The 19,651-nt window shown below is 35.6% G+C and overlaps 1 protein-coding gene across 3 annotated transcripts in view; it reads left to right on the top strand.

Moving 5' to 3' along the window:
- GOLM2 (golgi membrane protein 2) overlaps positions 1–19,651 on the top strand; it is a 108,786-nt gene that overhangs the window by 63,224 nt on the left and 25,911 nt on the right. For 2 of the 3 annotated variants that reach the window (XM_019442278.2, XM_019442280.2), the window contains exons 7-8: positions 3,775–3,873; positions 5,589–5,759. In XM_019442278.2, the coding sequence (XP_019297823.1) occupies positions 3,775–3,873; positions 5,589–5,759 (270 nt within the window). The remainder of the gene's footprint in view (positions 1–3,774; positions 3,874–5,588; positions 5,760–19,651) is intronic. The other variant, XM_019442279.2, reaches the window with a different exon arrangement.

Here is a 19,651-nt window from a genome sequence, read left to right as displayed (position 1 = left end):
CACTAATCCAAAATCATACGGTTGATAAATTAGAGTCATGATTTGAACCCTGGTCTGTCTGACTCCAAAGCTCATGCTTTTTATTCTGTCTTTGACTCTTTTGGTGATACAACAGAACCACTTCTGGAGCTTTTAATAAATATAGATACCTAGGTACCACCCCCCATGTTCAGTATGTCTAGGGTGGTATCTGTATTACTAAAGTGCTCCCAAAATAGAGGTCCATTGCTTATTTATACCATATTACTTTTCCATAGTCATAGTCACTGGATTGTGAAGCTTTTCTGTAAGACAGAAACTGGAAGATTTGAACAATTTTAAGGACCTGAGCTGAAGTCAGACGCACAACCGACTGAGCCACCCAGGCGCCCCGCATCTAATAGGCATTTAATAAATATTGTTGAATGATTGAATTTCCATATTGATAACTCTCCTTTTTAAAAAAGTGTAAAACCCGGGGCCTTAGTCATAGGATAAAAGCTTTGTGCTCCAAGTTTCTTTGTATCCTGTGTTTTGTCTTTATCATTACTAGGCTTTGTCATTTTATCTTTGGTACTTTTCCTTAATAATGGCAATTATTGTTTGCAGTCTTTTTAGTGTCTAATTTTTCCCCCACACTTCTATTGTCTTTAAGCTCACATTTATTATTTTATTTCTCTTAATTTAAGAAGTGCCTGTAGCTATAGCCCAGTGCTTAGTACTTCCTTGAGAATTTATCATGTAGGTATAAAAATGCTCAACACAAAATTGTTTATAATGACAAATTGAGAGCTATATAAGCATTATAAAGAGGGTTAATTCGTTAAATTTGTTATATCCATAAAGTGTGATATGTAGTTGTTAAAAAGAATAATGTGGAGCTGTATTTATTAACATAAAAATATATCTATGATTTTTTTAATGAAAAAAGCAGGTTACAAGAAAGCAAGAATAATATTTCATTTTTGTGGAATAAACATTAGATACTTATATGTGTATAGAAAAAAGTCTGTAGAACTTTTCTATAGATAATTGGAGGGTGAGATTAGCATTCTACCTGTCTCCAGGCTCACTAGTAGTTTTCTAGGTCTTCATCTGTTTTGGTACCACTGAATATAAGTATGCATTCTGACCCCTGGGGAAGCCTTTAACTATCTTGCCCTGGTATAAGTAAATTACCTTTTTCCTTAGTTCAACAAAAACAAGGCTTGAGGTTTTTTTAAAGGAAATTTGCAAGGAAACAAAAAAGGAAAGTGAACAAAAAGTCAATGTAAAAACATAGAAACCAAAATGTTTATAGAACACACATTTCTTTTTCCTAAGTAGTAAAAGTCTGTTCACCAGCTAGCTTTGCTGATGCAGTTTATGGGTCTCCAAGATCCCTGTGGCAGTTCTTTACCCAGATCTTTCTAGCTACATTGGAAGTTTTTGTTTGTGTTTTTTCATTTTTTTTAATTACTTTTTTAGTTGAAGTATACGTAACATTAAAATGGAAGTTTTGGTGCGCCTGGGTGGCTCAGTCGGTTAAGCGTCTGACTTTGGCTCAGGTCACAATCTCTCAGTCCGTGAGTTTGAGCCCCGCGTCCGGCTCTGGGCTGATGGCTCAGAGCCTGGAGCCTGCTTCGGATTCTGTGTCTCCCTCTCTCTGACCCTCCCCCGTTCATGCTCTGTCTCTCCCTGTCTCAAAAATAAATAAAACGTTAAAAATAAATAAATAAATAAATAAATAAATAAATAATAAAATGGAAGTTTTGATTCAGCATTACCATTTGGGAATGTTATAGAAGAAAATGGGATAACAAAGAAAAATATGTATAAAATATTAAAAATCAGATTATAAGGTTGTTTGTATGATAGGATCCTACTTTTGTTTAAGGTGTATTGTATAATGTACAGCAAAAAAAAAAAAAACCCACAAAACATTAGAGAGGTGGTCTTGAAATGATAACAGTGGTTATAGCTAATTTTAAATTCCTTCATGCTTTTTGATTTTCTAAATTTTCTCTGGGAACATGTGTTATTCATATCAAACTTATAAGGCTCCATATTACTACTCTGTTTATGCTATATCAGTTCTAAACTCCTCTGGGTATTTTACAGAGGCTCTTTTTAATCCTGCATTTTTTATTTTTTGTCACCTATATGAATCATAGCTTTGCCTCCAAATATTCACCTTGTTCTTGAGCATGAGGCAATATTATATAAAGCTAAGGACATTTATAATTACTTCTTATTTAGTAGTGAAGATGCCCTCTTTTGTCTTTCGGTTTGAGTAGTGCTGGACAGAGCTAGGCTCCAACAGTGATTAACAGATTTGTGGATTGTGACTGACTTCTCTTTCCAAATATATCTACCAGATGCTTAGTGTCCTCAGAGTCTGTTAGCAAATCAAAATTGTGTTAATTAAACCCAGCAAAGTATTGCTCTTTTAAGATGTTAGCTGATTGTTATTTAGCTGTCTTATGTGCAGAAGTGAGTGTTGGACATTGAAGCTAGAAATAGGAACAAGGTAATAGGAATATCATGAGATACAGAAAATCTCAACTTTCTGTAAATTTGAATAGGTTGCTTTCTTAGAGTGAATTTTAAACTCCTTGGGGCTTTAAGTTTAGAAATCTATGTAATAATAAATGAAATACACTCATTGAAATAAACTTTCAGGATTGTGAAAATAATCCAAGTATACTAGTTAGAATTGATTAGGCTGTGATATATTAACAAAGAGCCCCCAGACTGCAGTGGCTTAAAACAAGAAAGATTTATTTATTGTTCATATTACAGCCTGATGCAGGTCAGATGATGATTTGTAGCTCTCCTCCAAGCAGTGTCTCTTTCCAGCATATGATATCATCTTCATATGTAGCATCCTTAGTTGTGGCAGAAAGGGAAGAGAGATCTTATGTGATTTGCACAGATTTTATCATCATACATGGAAGTGGTATGTTCAGTTTCACTTACATCCTCACAGTCAGAACCTAGTCTTTTGGCTCCTAAGTGTAAAGAAGGCTGATCTTCCTCTGTGCCCAGGAAAAATCTGATGAAATAGGAAAACACAGCATTGTCTCTGCCACTGTCTCCGTTTCCTTCTTTGCTCTCTGACTTTCTATCATGTTAAGCTGCCCAAGGAAGCAATGGAATTAGTGGTAGTGAGTGGAACATGATCTTTCCCTGTTGTCTTCATTTTGTAAAGGAGAATAAAGTCGTCACTAGAAGTGTGTACATCTTTATTAGTAAAGCTCTTGGTACAAAACGTAAATGTTCCCTCTTCAAAAATAAAATTCAACTTGTTCCATCAGTTATGTGTAGTTTTTATTTAAAATCTGAGCATCTCAGAGTAACATATTCTCATTGCTTAACCTAATCTGTAAATGTCTATTTTTATTTATAAATAAATATATACTATCCATAGAAAAAGATCTTCTTGTATGTGAACAGATTCATTTATTTATTTATTCATCAAATCTTAGGTGAGCTTTTGTGATGTGCCATTTATTCTAGGTGTTGGGGATATAGTGGTGAACAAAATGTAGAGTTCTAACTATTTTATATTCTGGTCAGATTTACTGATCACCAAAACTGGTGATGTGTAATACAATGTATCAATTACTAGCCATAAATTAGTTAATATGCCAACTGTAAAGATTACAAAATTAAAATAAGCATCATAGGATTAGTGCAGTGTAAATAGGTTCATGGTGGTTGGTTTTTATTTTTTTTTAATTTTATTTTTTCATAGTGGTTGGTTTTTAAAAAACATAATATCAATAGGAATAATATGGATCTTTTTTCTTTCAGCTTTAAAGAAACCCTCTATTTCTGTTGCTCAGTATGAAAGTCATCAAGCAATCTCCCATATTCCAACTGGACAACCTCTCTCCCCAAATATGGTTCCAGGTGTGAAGTCTTATTCTCTTTCTTTTTAATTTCTTTTTTTTTTTAATGTTTATTTATTTTTGAGAGAAAGAGAAAGAGAGAGCAAGCACAAGCAGTGGAGGAGCAGAGAGAGGGACAGAGAATCTGAAGCGGGCTCTGTGCTGACAGCAGCAAGCCCAATGTGGGGCTCGAACTTAGCAACCGTGTAATCATGACCTCAGCCAAAGCTGGACTCTCACCAGACTGAGCCACCCAGGTGCCCCTGAAGTCTTAGCCTTAAAATTCCTTTTGAAAACCATTTTACTGGTCAAGTATTGTTATATAGGGAATAAAACATGTCATTTAACAGCATGGTGAAGTAGCATTCATTCTTCTAGTTAATGTTAAATATTTTGCAATGATTGATCAAAACTCAGGGACAGATAATCATTTAAAAATGCAGTTTGTTGGGGGCATGTAGGTGGTTCAGTCAGCTAAGCATCTGACTTGATTTTGGCTAAGGTCATGATCTCTCAGTTTGTGAGATTGAGCCCAGTGTCAAACTTCGCTGACAGTGTCGAGCCTGCTTGGAATTTGATAGGTCCTTCTCTCTCTGCCCCTCCCCCCACCTCAATAAATAAATAAACTTAAAAAACTAAAAATAAAATTTCACTTTGTCTAAAGCATTTTTAAGAGCAAAAGAACTATTTGTTCTGCCACTCTGGACTATATTCCCTTTCATCTCTGCCAGTCTATATGTATTTACTCTCTTCAAAATGTGTTCAAATTTATTTCACAGAGGCCTTCTATTAACTACTACACCCATCTATATTCCACTCCCTATTCCATACTTATGAATGTATGTTTGTTTTCTACTGAATACCTATTTGATTTTATAGAAATGTTCCCCTAAAATGAGAATTGATGTGATTAAAGTTAATTATAATAAGGATCTAAATGAAGGCTTTGACGAGGGAAAAGGGGACTGGGGAAGAGAAAAGTTATATCCAGGAGTTGCCAATAAGAAAGAATCAAGAGTTGGGGCTCAGTCAGTTAAGTATCTGACTCTTGATTTCCGCTCAGGTCATGATCTCATGATTCTTGAGATTGAGCCCTGCTTTGGGCTCTGTGCTTACAGTGAGAACCCTGCTTGGGATTCTCTCTCTCCGCCCCTCCCCCTGCTTGCACGTGCACTCTCTCTCTCTCTCAAAATAAGTAAATAAACTTAAAAAAAAAAAAGAATCAAGAGTTAACATGGGGCACCTGGCGGCTCAATCAGACAGGCATGCAACTCTTGATCTCCGGGTCCTGAATTCAAGCCCCATACTGGGTATAGAGATTACTTAAAAATAAATAAACTAAAAAAAAAGTTAACAGTTGTGAGTCACGGTGTAGGTGAAAATGACTTAGAGGCTAGAGATTTCTGATAGCAATGTAGAGTTAGAAAAACTTAGGGAAGAAAAAGATACAAGTCTCAATGCCAGTTAAATCTTCAGGTTTCTACTATGTATCACTTTGGCTGATAGGTTTATTTATAATCAATACCAGAGATACTTACCTAAGAATGATTAGTAAACTTCACACAGCTAAAATCACATTGGCTGTAAGATTTGATTAAAGATTTGATAATAAAGCCAAAAAAAAAAAAGCTACCTGACTACTCAATATCAAACAACAGTGTGTCTTACGTTTTCTAAGCAGGTCTTGTGAAATTCTTTTGCAAAATAGGACCTTAATTTGATGTTTTTATGCCATAGATTCTCATGGACACCACAATGGAAATCCTGGAACTTCAAAGCAGAACCCTTCCAATCCTCTTCAGCGTTTAATTCCAGGCCCGAACTTGGAAAGTATACCCAGAATTCAAGCAGATATACTAAAGCAGGCTACCAAGGATAGAGTCGGTGATTTCCATAAGTTGAAGCAAAGTAAGAATCAGTTGATGAATGTTATGCTGAAAAGATTTCTTTAAATATAATATGTTTATAAGGCTCAATTAAGGTCTTCATTATTATAATGTCTAATGAATGTATAGTAAACTTATATGCATACAAAGAGAAAGTGTGATGGTGGTAAAAATTAAAAGGAAAGCAAGTTTTAAATGGATAGAGATATTTTATTTTATTTTTTTAAGTTTATTTATTTTAAGAGAGAGAGAGTGCGAAAGCATGCTCAAGCAGGGGAGGGGCAGAGAGAGAGGGAGAGAGAGAATCCCAGGCAGGCTCACTCAGTGCTGTCATTGCAGAGCCCAACACAGGGCTTGATCTCACAAACTGCAGAAATCAAGAGTTGGAGACTTAGGGTGCCTGGATGGCTCAGTTGGTTAAACATTCAACTTTGGTTCAGGTCATGATCTCAAGGCTCCTGAGTTCAGGCCCTGCATCAGGTTCTCTGCTGTTGGTGTGGAACCTGCTTCAGATCCTCTGTCCACCTTTCTTTGCCCCTCTCCCACTCTCTCTCTGTCTTGCGCACACGTGCACGCATGTGCTCTCTCTCTCTCTCAAAAATAAACATAAAAAAAAAAAGAGTCAGAGGCTCAATCTACTGAGTCTGGATAGAGATATTTTAAAGAAGCCTTTAAAAATCTTCTCACGTTCTCCACTATTAAATAATAAACTTCAGGTGAGTTGACATTTTAAAAATGCTATTAGTTCTTATAACTAAAAAATTTTTGGAGAAGTGAGAACAGATATATTTTGTTAGGCTAATGAATTAAAACTTTGACTAGGAGGAGAAGATAAATAGTTTTGAAAAATGGATTCTGGGAGATATAAAGACCTAGGGACTTCCATAATAGAAGGCTCAATGCTCCTTCCTTTTGCATTCCTTTCCATTGCAATTTGCTTCATTTAGGTATTAGGAGAAAAGTGAAAGAAATTGAACAAATTCATAGTAATGTGTACTAAAATATCACTCCTTAATTATCTCAGAGGTATCAATTTTGATAGGTGGACAATACCTTTTAATTTGTATAACTCTCTAATTGGCAGATTCTTAGGAAATATAAGAAAAATTCTGGTAGTCGAGAGGGTTTGGACCAGACAGTGTCTCTTAGGTCAGTTCCCTTAAACTACACTTTTCACTGCTTCTGCTTTACAAAGCTTTTTCCCTTCAACTTCTTTTGTTGTTGTTGTTGTTTATTTTTATTTTTCCTTAACAGTATATTTTGGAGTATATTCCATACCTGTATATAAAAATTTACTTCAACTAGTGGCTGTATCATGTTCCATTATACATGTTTGTAGTATTTTATTGAACTCATCCCCTCTTAGTAGACATGTTAACTCCTTTCAATATTCTCTACTGTGCTGCAATGAAGGATTCATAAAAACAAAGGCAAACTGCAGCTTGTAGACATTCTGTCTGTTCAGACGTGGAAGGGTCTGAACAGACAATGTCTACAAGCTGCAGTTTGCCTTTGTTTGCTTTCCATGATGGCTTCTATGGCAACAACTATTCAGAGCAGTGTTGCACAGTTATTTGTGCGCAGGTTGCTCATACAGTGAGGACTGCAACGTTACATTTTTTAAATCTCTTCAGAGTATTTTTAATTGGTCTTCTGACAGTTCATATTTCTTCATCTATATGAAGATATACTTTGCATCCATTTAACTGACTTTCCTTCCTTGATATTTTAAAGTGTATCCTTGTATGTTTACTGAAGTATCATATGAAAAACATTTTTATTAAATAAATGTGGCTAATGTTTTAAATACATTGAAATTTTTTTTTCTCAAAATCTTGAAGAATTGGCCTGAAAACTTCTACCTTACCAGAAAGAGGTGTATAGTAAGGACAAAACAAAGTATCTTAATTCAATATCTTAATTCACTTAATACTTTCTACTAAACTTATAGTTTACCCTATAAAACCTTTTATCATTGCCATACCTGTATTTTTTTAATGATATTTGGATAAAGAATGTGATTGGAAATAATTGCCAGGAAATTATTATTCTCTACAACTTCTTTAAAAGAGCCTGTTGAGTCTTAAACTCTTACTCCAAATTCTTTTCAGTGTATATATAAAGTTGAAATCATTGGGAGCACTGTTTTGTGATTTACATTGGCATTATCTTTACATACATTTTAACCTATCAAATAGTTACACAGTTGTCATTTTAAATAGACATATACATATATACACACATATAGACACATGCATATATTCGATTGTGTTTAGGCAATAATAATAGTTCAGTTAGCTCTACTCTTTTATTGGTTATTTAAAGTATTTCATATTTTCTCATGTTAGTTGTCATGACTATGAGTACCTTTTTTTCAAATTATTTCCTGCTTACACTTTTGTGTTCCTTTATTTTTTTTAAGTTTATTTATTTATTTTTGAGAGAGAGAGAAAGAGAGGGAGATTGTGAGGGGGAGAGGCAGAAAGAGGGAGGCCCAGAATCCCAAGTATGCTCCCCCATGTCAGTGCAGAACTGGTGTGGGGCTGAAACTCACTGACTGTGAGATCATGACCTGAGCCAAAATCAAGAGTCGGACACTTAAACGACTGACCCACTTGGGCACCCCAAGTGTATTCCTTTAAAAGTAGTTCCCAAACTGAAATTACTAGGTCAAAGTACTTGACCAGTTTTATAGTTCCTATTACATATTTTCAGACTGTTCTGTAGAACAGTTTCACAGTGTCATTGGACATGTTTAAATTTATTTCTGTATGGCCTGGCCACATTGGCTTTTTAACTCTAAGGCATTTAGAATATAATGATTCCTTAAATATTTTTTAATAAGCATTTACTTTCTGGTGGCCTCTCCATTTTTATATGAGGAATTTTACTATAATTATTTGTTGGTATATAATCTGTGCATCCATTTGACCACTTAGCCTGACAGCTTTGGAGTTTGATCCTGTATCTTTGTGTCAAATCTTTATAAATAAATCAGATGTTAACCTCTTATCAGTTATCTTTACTACAGTTTTACTTTTCCGTTGCCTTTCCTGATACGAGATTTTATTATATTTAATCATCATGCAAAATATTTTAATTAAAAATAATTTTTAAATTTTGTGGGAAAACGTACAATTCACCGAAGTGTACAATTCATTGGCATTTAATACATTCATAATGTTAGGTGATCATCACAACTATCTAGTTCCAGAATGTTTTCATCAACCCCCCAAAAAAACCCTGTACCTATTAAGCAGTCACTCCCTGTTCTCTCCTACCCACAGTCCCTGGCAAAGACTAATCTGCTTTCTGACTCTATGGATTCATCTGTTCTGAATCTTTCATATAAATGGAATCATACAACATGTGACGTTTTGTGTCTGGCTACTTTTACTTAGCATGATGTTTTCAAAGTTCATTCTATTGTAGCATATGTCAATACTTTATTTTTTATGGCTAAATAATATTCAGTTGTATGAATACATTTTGCTTATCTATTCATCTGTTGGTGGACATTTGAATTGTTTCCACTTTTTGGCTATTATGAATAGTGTTGTATGAACATTCATTTACAAATTTTTGTTGAACACCTATTTTCGATTCTTTCAAGTATATACCTAGATGTGGAATCACGGGGTCATATGGTAATTCTGTGTTTAGCTTTATTAAGGAACTGCCAAACTATTCTCCACAGTGGCTCTACCATTTTACAGTCCTACCTGCAATGCATGACAATTCCAATTTCTCCACGTGCTTGCCAACACTTAATACTTCTTGGGTATTTTTTATTTTTCACTATTGCCATCCTAGTGGGTGTGAAGTGGTATCTCATTGTGTTTTCTTTCTTTTTTTTTTTTTTAAGATTTTATTTTTGGGAGCACCTGGATGGCTCAGTCAGTTAAGCATCTGACTTTTGACTTCAACTCAGGTGATGATCTCATGGTTAATGCGTTCGAGCCCTGCATCAGGCTCTGTGCTGACAGCACGGAGCCTGCTTGGGATTCTTTCTCTCCCTCTCTCTCTGACCCTTCCCACTCATTCTCTCTCTCCTTTTCTCTCTAAAAATAAATAAATAAACTTGGGGAAAAAAAAGATTTTTAAGTCATCTCTACATCCAAAGTGGGGCTCGAACTTACAACCTTGAGGTCAAGAGTCACCTGCTCTACTGAGTCAGCCAGCCGCCCCTCATTGTGATTTTCATTTGCGTTTCTCTGATGACTAATGGCATTGAACTTCTTTTCCTCTACTCATTGGCCATTTGTATATCCTCTTTGGAGAAATGTCTACTCAAGTACTTTGCCCATTTTTAAATTGGGTTGTCTTTGTTGTTGAGTTTTAAGCATTCTTTTATATATTTGGATACTAGACCCTCATCAGATAAATGATTTGCAGTTATTTTTGCCCATTCAGTGGGTTGTCTTTTCACTCTTTGATAGTGTCCTTTGATACACAAAGTTTTTTATTTTGTTGAAGCCAAATTTATCTCTTCTTTTGGTGTTTATGCTTTTGGTGTCATATCTAAGAAACCTTTGCCAAATCAAAGGTTATGAAGATTTCCCCTTATGTTTTCCTCTAGAAGGTTTATAGTTTTGCCTCTTATGTGTGGGTTTTCATCTGTTTTTATATGATTTTTTAATAAGTTTATTTATTTATTTTGAGAAAGAGTGTGTGAATGCATGTAGGAGGGGCAGAGAAAGGAGACAGAGAAGCAGTCTCTGCACTGCCAGCACAGAGCCTGATGTGGGGCTCAATCTCATGAACTACGAGATCATGACCTGAGCTGAGATCAACCCTCACATACTTAACTGACTAAGCCACCCAGCCACCACATCTAATTTTTATATATGATATGAGGTAAGGATCCAACTTCATTCTTCTATATGCAGGTATTTAGTTGTCCCATAGTATTTGCTGAAGAGATTCTTCTTTTTCTATTGAACATTCTTAGCATACTTGTTGAAAATCAGTTGTATGAGTTTATTTTGGACTCTCAATTCTATTCCCCAGATGCCACTACCTCACTGTTTTCATTACTGTAACTTTGTGATAAGTCTTGAAATCAGGAAGTATTAGTGCTCCAACTTTGTTCTTCTTTCTAAAATTATTTTGACTATTTGGTATCTCTTATAATTCTATGTGAATCTTAGGATCTGTTTGTCTATTACCACTAAAAAGGCAGTGGGGATTTTTTTTTTTTTTTTCCAATAGGTAAGCTCTACGTAGGCCCTATGTAGGACTTGAACTCATGACCCTGAGATCAAGAGTCACATGTTCTCTGGACTGAGCCAGCTAGATGCCCCAAGGCACTTCAGATTTAATTTTTAGTGTTTTTAAAGTTTTATTTATTTAAGCAATCTCTATACCTCATGTGGGTAGAACTCATGATCCCAAGATCAAGTTGCACGCTCCTCCAAATGAGCCAGCCAGGCACCCCAAATGGATTCCACTGCATTGAATCTATAGATTACTTTGGGAAGTATTGTCATCTGAACAATATTAAGTCTTCTAGTCATGAAAACGGAATATCTTTCCATTTATTTAGAGTGTCTTTATTTTCTTTCAGCAGTGTTTTATAGTTTTCAGTGCACAAGTCTTGTGCCTCCTTGGTTAAATTTATTCTTAAGCATTTTATTCTTTCTCATGTTATTGTAAATTTAATTGTTTTCTTAATTTCCTTTACAGATTGTTCATTGCTATTACACAAAAATATGACCAATTTTTTTCTTGGCTCTTGAGGTTTTAATTTTTTATTGAAATTTCTAGAAATATGTAATATTTGGGTCTTACCTTAAAATTTAGAATGTTGGATTTTATTTTCATTATTCTAGAAATAATGGCTATGTATCTGTTTTTATATGCCTTATATAAAATATACCCTTGTCTTATACATTAGCATATATAAACATATATATATATACACATATATATATGTCAGTATTTTGAATATGATTCAAAATTTCTGTGCCTGTTTTACATCAACTGCATTTTGTTTTCTTTATACATGTTGACCTCCTTTCCCCATTCCTCCCACCCCTATCTCCCCCTCTCGCAATGACCAGTCTGCCCACTGTGTCTATGAACTTGGGGTTTTTCTTTTTCAAAGACTCCACATATCTAACAGAAATCATAGGGTATTTGCCTTTCTCTGTCTGGCTTCTTTCACTTAGTACAATGCCCTCAAGCTCCATCCATATTGTCGCAAATGGCAAGATTCCCTTGTTTTTTAATGACTGAATAATATTCCATTGGATATATATACCACAACTTTTTTTTAATGTTTATTTATTTTTGAGAGAATGTGCAAGCGTGCATGATGGAGAGGGGCAGAGTGACAGGGAGACAGAGGATCTGAAGTGGGCTCTGCGCTGACAGCAGAGAGCCCAATGGGGGGCTTGAAATCACTAACCATGCAATCATGACCTGAGTCAAAGTCAGATGCTTAACTGACTAAGCCACCCAGGTGCCCCATCTTCTTTATCTATTTATCTGTTCATAAACACTTAGGTTGTTTCCATTTCTTGACTATTGTAAATAATGCTCTATTGAACATGGGGGTGTATATATTGTTTTGAGTTCATGTTTTCATTTTCTTTATAAATACCCAAAGTGGAATTGCTGGATCATTCTAGTTTTAATTTTTTGAGGAACCTCCATACTGTTTTCCGTGGTGGCTGTACCAATTTACATTACTACCACTAGTACACAAATGCCCCCCTTTCTCCACATTTCTCCAATCATGGCTGATTTTTGTTTGTTGATTTGTATCCTGAAACTTAACTGAATTTGATGCATTAGAGATTTTTATTTGTATATATTCAGGTATATCCATTTTGACTCTTATGAGAACTTTCATTTCTTTTAATCATCTGTTCTTTATCAGGGCATAAATGTACTACTCAATTTTCATTTATTTTTCCCCCTGATTATTTGACCTCTTTGGAATATATAATGATCCAAATTAATTTTTCTCTATCCTGATAACCATCTGTCCCAGAACTCTTATTGTTTGTTTTTCCTTTGTGGTATGGTATTTACGTCTGGTTTATCACATACACACATTAAGTTATTGCACTATTTTCAACCTGTCTCTAGAATTTCCATTTTTTCCAATTCTTGTCCTTATCCCTAGCATATAGTAACAATTTTGATGCCAGTTCTGATATGTGTGGGTTTTTCCCACATGACCAAGCAATTCTCAGACACCTACAATTCGACTCAATTCTGACACCATCTACCAGGAGATAACCTCAGGTTTCACAGATTAAGGGCACAGCCCTACAAGATTGCTCTTCTCTCCTCCACTTCAGACACCAGTTGAAAGTCCTGGTTGTTGTCTGTGCTTCTGAGCAACTAATGGTGTAATGCCCCCGATTTCGAACCCGAGAGACCATCAAGGAGCCGATACCGATGCAAACGCACGAGGGTTTATTTGCAAGCTCGAGCTTGGGCCCAAGTATACCCGACACAGCGGAGCAGGGACTTGGACCCCTAGGTTAAAAGGCGTAGCAGTTTTATAGGGGCCAGTGGCCAATGAGATTGTAACACACACAGAAAGTTGCATAGTCATGCCAGTCCACATGCAGGTGGCCAATTGAATTACAATTTACCCTATAGTAACTGTTTGAACTAGCCTATCACTCTGGCGTGCAAGTGAATTGGCGTGCAAGTTTGGCGGGCAAAAGGCGGGGTTTACATTCTTTGGCGGTTAGGGGTTCCGCATTCCTATATGAGCCGGTTTCCAGTAAGGGTGTGCTCAGTGGCTTGACTAGGGTGGGGGAGTATCTTAAGCAATAAGTAGGTCATTGGGGGTTATACATGAGATGGTGGGTGTAGCACAAAATGGAGTTAGTCTTGCTCTGCCTGTCCAGGGGTAGGGGATTTTTGTTAAATTCCTTGGGTCCCACAATGGTAGATCTGAGGTTCCAACAGCCCCTTCCTTGAGTCAATTAATTTGCTAGAGTGGCTCACAGAACTCAGAGAGACTTTTTATTTACTAGATTACCCGTTGATTATAAAACGGTATAACTTTGGGACACCCAGACAGAAGAGATGCATAGGAAGGTATGGGAAGACAGTGTGCAGTTTCCATGCCCTCTCCAAGTGTACCACTCTCCCCACATCTCCTCACCAACCTGGAAGTTCTGATCTCTGTCCTTTTGGGGTTTTTTGGAAGGCTTCATTATGTAGGCATGATTGATGAAGTCATTGCCATTGGTGATTGAATCGACTTCCAACCCCTCTCCCCTCCTAGGAGGTCACATGGTTGTCTTGGCAACCAGTTTCCAACCCGAGGCTGATTCCAATAGTGGCCTCATTAACATAACAAAAGACACACTTGTGGCTCTCCTTCCTTAGGAAATTCCAAGTGTTTTAGGAGCTCTTTGCCAGAAAAGGGATGGAGACCAAATATATATTTCTTATCATAAATCACAATATCACATATGGGTTTGAAAACTGCTTTATTATAATTTGAACCTAAAAACTTTAAAAATCTATTTTTTCTCTGTTCTTCCAGAAGAATTTCACTTAGTTTACCAAGTTCTATAAGTAGTCCTCAGAAACCTTAGTGTATATTGAATTAAATCTACATATTAAATTGGGTGGTATTATTTACTATCTTTAGCCTTTACATCTAAGACTCCATTTATTCATATTTCATTGTAGTCTTCTGCTTTTCTTTGAGTGAATATCTGACTTCCCAAGTTAAATAGGTGTCTCAATATTTAACTGGTTTTTTTTTCTTATTATTTAAAAATGGGATTGTTTTTCATTGTATTTTCAAGTTGTATATCACTTTTATGTAGATTATAATTGACTTTTTGGTATTTCTCATTTCTTGTACCTTTAAATTGCTTATTCATATGTCTAATAAATTCTTTTATAAGGATTTTGAAAGATATATTATCATGTTAACTGTGAAAGTGGCTTTATTAAATATTTATTTTTCAGAAAGTAAACACTATTTAGTCTTAAGGGGAAATTATTATTTAAATGTACTTTCGCCTTATAATTTTCTTTTTTTGCCTTATAACTTTCTTTTTTGGTTTTATCTTTCTCAAAATCATATTGGCCGAAAATTTTCAAAATATTAGAAGAATTATTGGAAATAAACTTTGAAGATACAAGGAACCAATAGAGATAATATAATGCCCTACTACTCAAAGTGTAGGTCGGTGGAGCAGCAGCATCCATATTACCTGTGATTATTAGAAGGATTTCAGGCCCTACCTAGACCTTATTTATATTTACATTAAAGTTTGAGAGTCTTCTCTAATGTGATTCCCTCATTTCACAGAAAATAAAAATTAGGTCCAGAGAGTTTAATTTGCTTAAGGTAAATAGTGGACTAACCAGGACTATTATCTAGGTCCCTTTTCTTCAGGTTCACTGCTTTTTTATTGTATCACACCACCTCTTCTATACTTTTGATGTTTTGGAAAAATTCTTTAATATTTCCTTTTCTTGTTCTCTTTCTAGTAAATTCCTAATCATACTTTAAAGGCATGCTCTGCTGTCACCTATTTGGTAAAATCCTTCTTCATATCTTTACCAATCTTGACCATATCAATCACTCCTTTCTCATTCTACTTCAATACATTGAACATACTTTCATTAGTGTATATTCCACATTATTCTGTAATTAACTATTGTGGGGAGGAAAAGTTTTCCTTGACCTTCTTAGCATCTCTGACTGGGTCTGAAAATTAAACTGACAAAGACAGATTAACAGGAGGAAAGCATGCACATGTATTTCATGTAAATTTTCATGACACAGTACCCTTAAGAGGAAAATGAAGAACTGAGAAATGGTTAAACCTAAGTGTTTTTATGCTAGGTCTGATGAAAAGTTGAAAGTTGTGGAAAGATGATAGGACAAAGTGTATGAGGTAAGTATAGTAAGCTCGGGGAAATGTAGTAAGGCCTATTTGTTCAGATTCTTCTTCTTAGTGTTGTTCTGTCTTGGATATAAAGATGTGCCTTCCCCCCAGATTATAAGGAGAGGGTATCTTCCAAATGAGGGTTCTATGACATGCTTCAGGGGAAGGTCAGAAGGTCCTTCCTTCACATACCATTTTTTAGATTCCTTTAGCTTGAAATATTTAAAAGGCCAAGGTGCTGTATTTGGGGGGTAGGATGTCCTGAACCATGTCATCTCCCCCACTCCACTCTATCTGAAGCTTCTCCAAGAAATTTCACATTCCATAAATTGAGTTGGTAGATTGTCCCATAACCCACTGAACCAGTCTCTGTCCTGAGCATTTCTAGGGAAACATAAGAAAAAGGTTAATGATTGGAACCAGTTTTGTAGTCCAGAAGGCAGTCAGTTAAGATTTTCTAAGATGCTGAACTTGAAGCATCTTCAGATGAAATATAGACAGGCACTGGAAATATGACAGATTTTCCTGGTTTATACTTTGATTGTCTCTGGTGATGTCATCAGGTGATCTGGTGAACTTTCTAAGTGGCTCACACGGGAATAGGCACAAAGTTTGCCCATACATGAGTTGTTGTGGTGATTTCTTGCCAAGTTTACATCAAATTGTCCAGGTTCAGTTTGCAGGGCTTTGGGAAAAGGACAGTTTCAAGTTTTAGTAATTCAAAGTCAGAAGGGTGGGAGAAAAATTGGAAACTCTAATTTGAAGAGTGGTAGCTCGATACTGGAGGAAACTAGAAGGATTCAAGATGCAGGCTAGGTAACAAGTAAGTAATAAAATCTTAAAGACAATGGCTAGGACTAGAATTTAGCTCCCTACTGAAACATCCTTTTTCTCACTATAGTCACCCCTATTTCTATCAAAGATAAAGTAATACTAATTTGTTTGCAAAATAAGGCTAGTCTCATTAAACTTGGTCATAAGTGCAACAAGAATAGTATTTGCTTACCTAGGTCTTTAGAGTTTGCTTGCTAAAAGTTTTCATAAAGAATCTCAGATTCAAGTTTTAAAAGCCTCTGGAGGCTAGGAAGCCAAACCAAGGACTCACCGTCAGACTTTAGACATAATACCTATTAGACCTATTTGAATTCCTCTCTTTTCCAACTTCCCAAGATATCCTGAGGTTTCTAAGCCTGCCAGGAACTGACCTTTGTGATTCACTTGTATGGCTGGGAACCCTGTATCCCCGGTATAGACTGGTTTTTCCAAGGGGATGCTTTATAAATATTGGCTCCTAATTAGGTCAGCCTTAGAATTGTAAAGCTGTCTGGTCATACTGGATTTTTTTTTTAAGTTTATTTATTTATTTTGAGGGGGTGCAGGCAGAGACAGAGAAGAGAGAATCCCAAGCAGGTTCTGTGCTGTCAGTGCAAAGCTCGACATGGGGTTTAATCTCATGAACTGTGAGATCATGATCTGAGCCGAATCTAAGAGTTGGACACCTAACCAACTGAACCATCAGTTCAGGTGCCCCTGGTCATATTGGATTTTATGCATCATTCTCAAGTATGATATTCAGTCAGATCCTTGGTAATATAACCAAAGTTTCCAAATGTGTCCTAATAGCAAGAGAACAGATTCTTACTGAACTTACCCAAATAACTGTATTGCATGAAAATAAGATTTACTCACTTAGTTTCTGAATTCTGCAAGATCAGGTAGGGAGAAAAAGAAATTGTTTCATCTTTATTCACAAAGGTATATATATTTTTTTTATCAAATTGCTTTAAGTTATAGTTTAAGAGAAAAGAGAAAAAAGTTTCCTTAAATCTAGAAAACAAAATATTAAAGAACCAGCAATGTTGGATACTGTATCCTGAATCCTGTAACTGTTCATTTACCTGCCTTCTGTATTAAAGTGGTAATTTTATGAGGGCAGGAACTGTTTTATTCTTTTTTATTTTCCGAAGCTTCCATGTATGTAGTAAGCATTTGTTAAATGTTGTTAAACTTACTGCATCCATTTTGGAATTTTTTATTTCTGTAAATAGTCACACAGTCAAAATGGTAAATTGGTCATAAGTTATATCAATAAATAATTATGAGAATTTTCTTATTTTTAATTTCTTTATTCTAAAATTCTTAGTCCTAAAACTTTTATAGCCACTCTTTTTTAAATTATTATTTATCAATTGTTTAAATTTTTGTATCTTTCAAAAACCCAACTACTAATTTTGCCATTATTTAATTTCTAATCTGTCTTATACTTATTTTATTCTTTGCTACTCATGACTTGTCACTTTTTTTTCAGTTTTTAGGTTTTAAACTTTAATATTTTAGTTTTAGATACTTAAATCTTCACATCTCTTTTTCTTAGTAATATATTCATTTAAAAAAACTTTTATTGAATGCCTGTTAGGCAAAAGGTTATGCATTTATAGCTATAATTTTTCTTAACTAGATATGGGATGAACAATCTTAGATTTTATACAGTGATCACCACAAATTTTTTGGCAGTTTTAAATTTAGTATTTTTGATTTTTAGGTTAACATTTTTATTGATATACTTGTATAAATTTAATTTTGTATTGCCACCTCATGCAAAAATGGCTAGATAATTTGTGGCATGTTTCATTATATTTGGATGATCTCTTTGGGTTGGTTTAATTTAAAATGTAGAATGTAGGCTATATTGTGACACAAAATACAGTTTGGGGATATTTCAAAGTATCCTGGAGGCATACTTCATGGAGGGGGTCAGATATCCTCCAAAGTAGTTGAAACTGAAAATTCATGGAAGGTCCACCTGTTTGCCAATAGATATACCCTGTATATTTAGATACCTTGAATAGAGAAAACAGTTCATTTCAAATGTCAGCCTCATGCTGAGAGTCACAAAGACAGTTACTCCAAACAATAGGTAGTGATCAAGCTGCTTCTCATATGGGTTTTTCCTGTGTAGCATGCCTCAGTGTAAGTAGCAGCAGGAATTCATTTGTTTTTTGGGGGTTCTTTCAATGTTCATTTTTGAAAGAGAGCACAAGCAGGGGAGGGGCAGAGAGAGGGAGTCAGAGAATCCCAGGCAGGCTCAGCACTGTCAGCACAGAGTCTGACATGGGGCTTGAACACATGAACTGCGGGATCATGACCTGAGCCAAAATCAAGAGTTGCATGTTTAACCAACTGAGCCACACAGGCGCCCCAGGAGTTTGTTTATTTAACCAAGGTTAATGATTCTCCTAAACAACACTGGAGAGACAAGCTAGAGTATCAGAGAGTATATGATTTTTCTATATATACATGGATTTTTAAAGTAATTTTCAATCTCCTATCCAGATGGCTTTAACATTGAACATGTTCACCGTTACATATGCATTCTGCTCACACACATAATGATAGACAAAATATATATAAAAAGAGAACTAAAAATTACTGATAATCTCAAAACAATGTTAACATTTCTGTGGTCAAGAAACAAACAAACAAAAAAAAACCTAAATGATGAAAGGAATTCAATGGACTTATGACGCTCGGGTCTGAAAATCTAGGTTTCTGGGAATTTGGCTCTTAAGAGCAACAAGAATAAAGTAGGAGCCAGGCTTATTGCTTAAAGTCAGGACCTGATTACTGCCCCATCTCCTTGGCAGAGGAAGCAGAAAATAAAGCTATTGCTGGCTGCTATCAAGGACTACAGTGTTTAGCAATCTAAAGGCTTATGGAGATAGGAACTTACAGATGCAGCCTTGTGACCATACTGCATGGTCATACCACACCACCATTGGTTTTCTACTGAATTTGTGCTACCTCTGTAGCATCATGGAATATAAACTCTGAAATGTGATTATAAATCTCATTCTAGACTGGGGAACTGGGTGAAAGCATCTTTAAAATTACCAGAGGGATGCTTGTGGGGCTCAGCTGGTTGAGTGTCCCACTCTTGATTTTGGCTCAGGTCATGATCAAGCTCACGACCGGCTCCATACTGAGTGCTGAGCATGGAACCTGCTTGGGATTCTCTCTCTGCCCCTTCCCTGTT

The sequence above is a fragment of the Panthera pardus genome, unplaced genomic scaffold (genome assembly GCF_024362965.1).
Source record: "Panthera pardus isolate Hobbes unplaced genomic scaffold, ASM2436296v1 HiC_scaffold_24, whole genome shotgun sequence".
In the NCBI taxonomy this organism is placed as follows: domain Eukaryota; kingdom Metazoa; phylum Chordata; class Mammalia; order Carnivora; family Felidae; genus Panthera; species Panthera pardus.
Note: the sequence above shows the minus strand (reverse complement) of the source record. Positions and strands in the feature narration are given on the sequence as shown.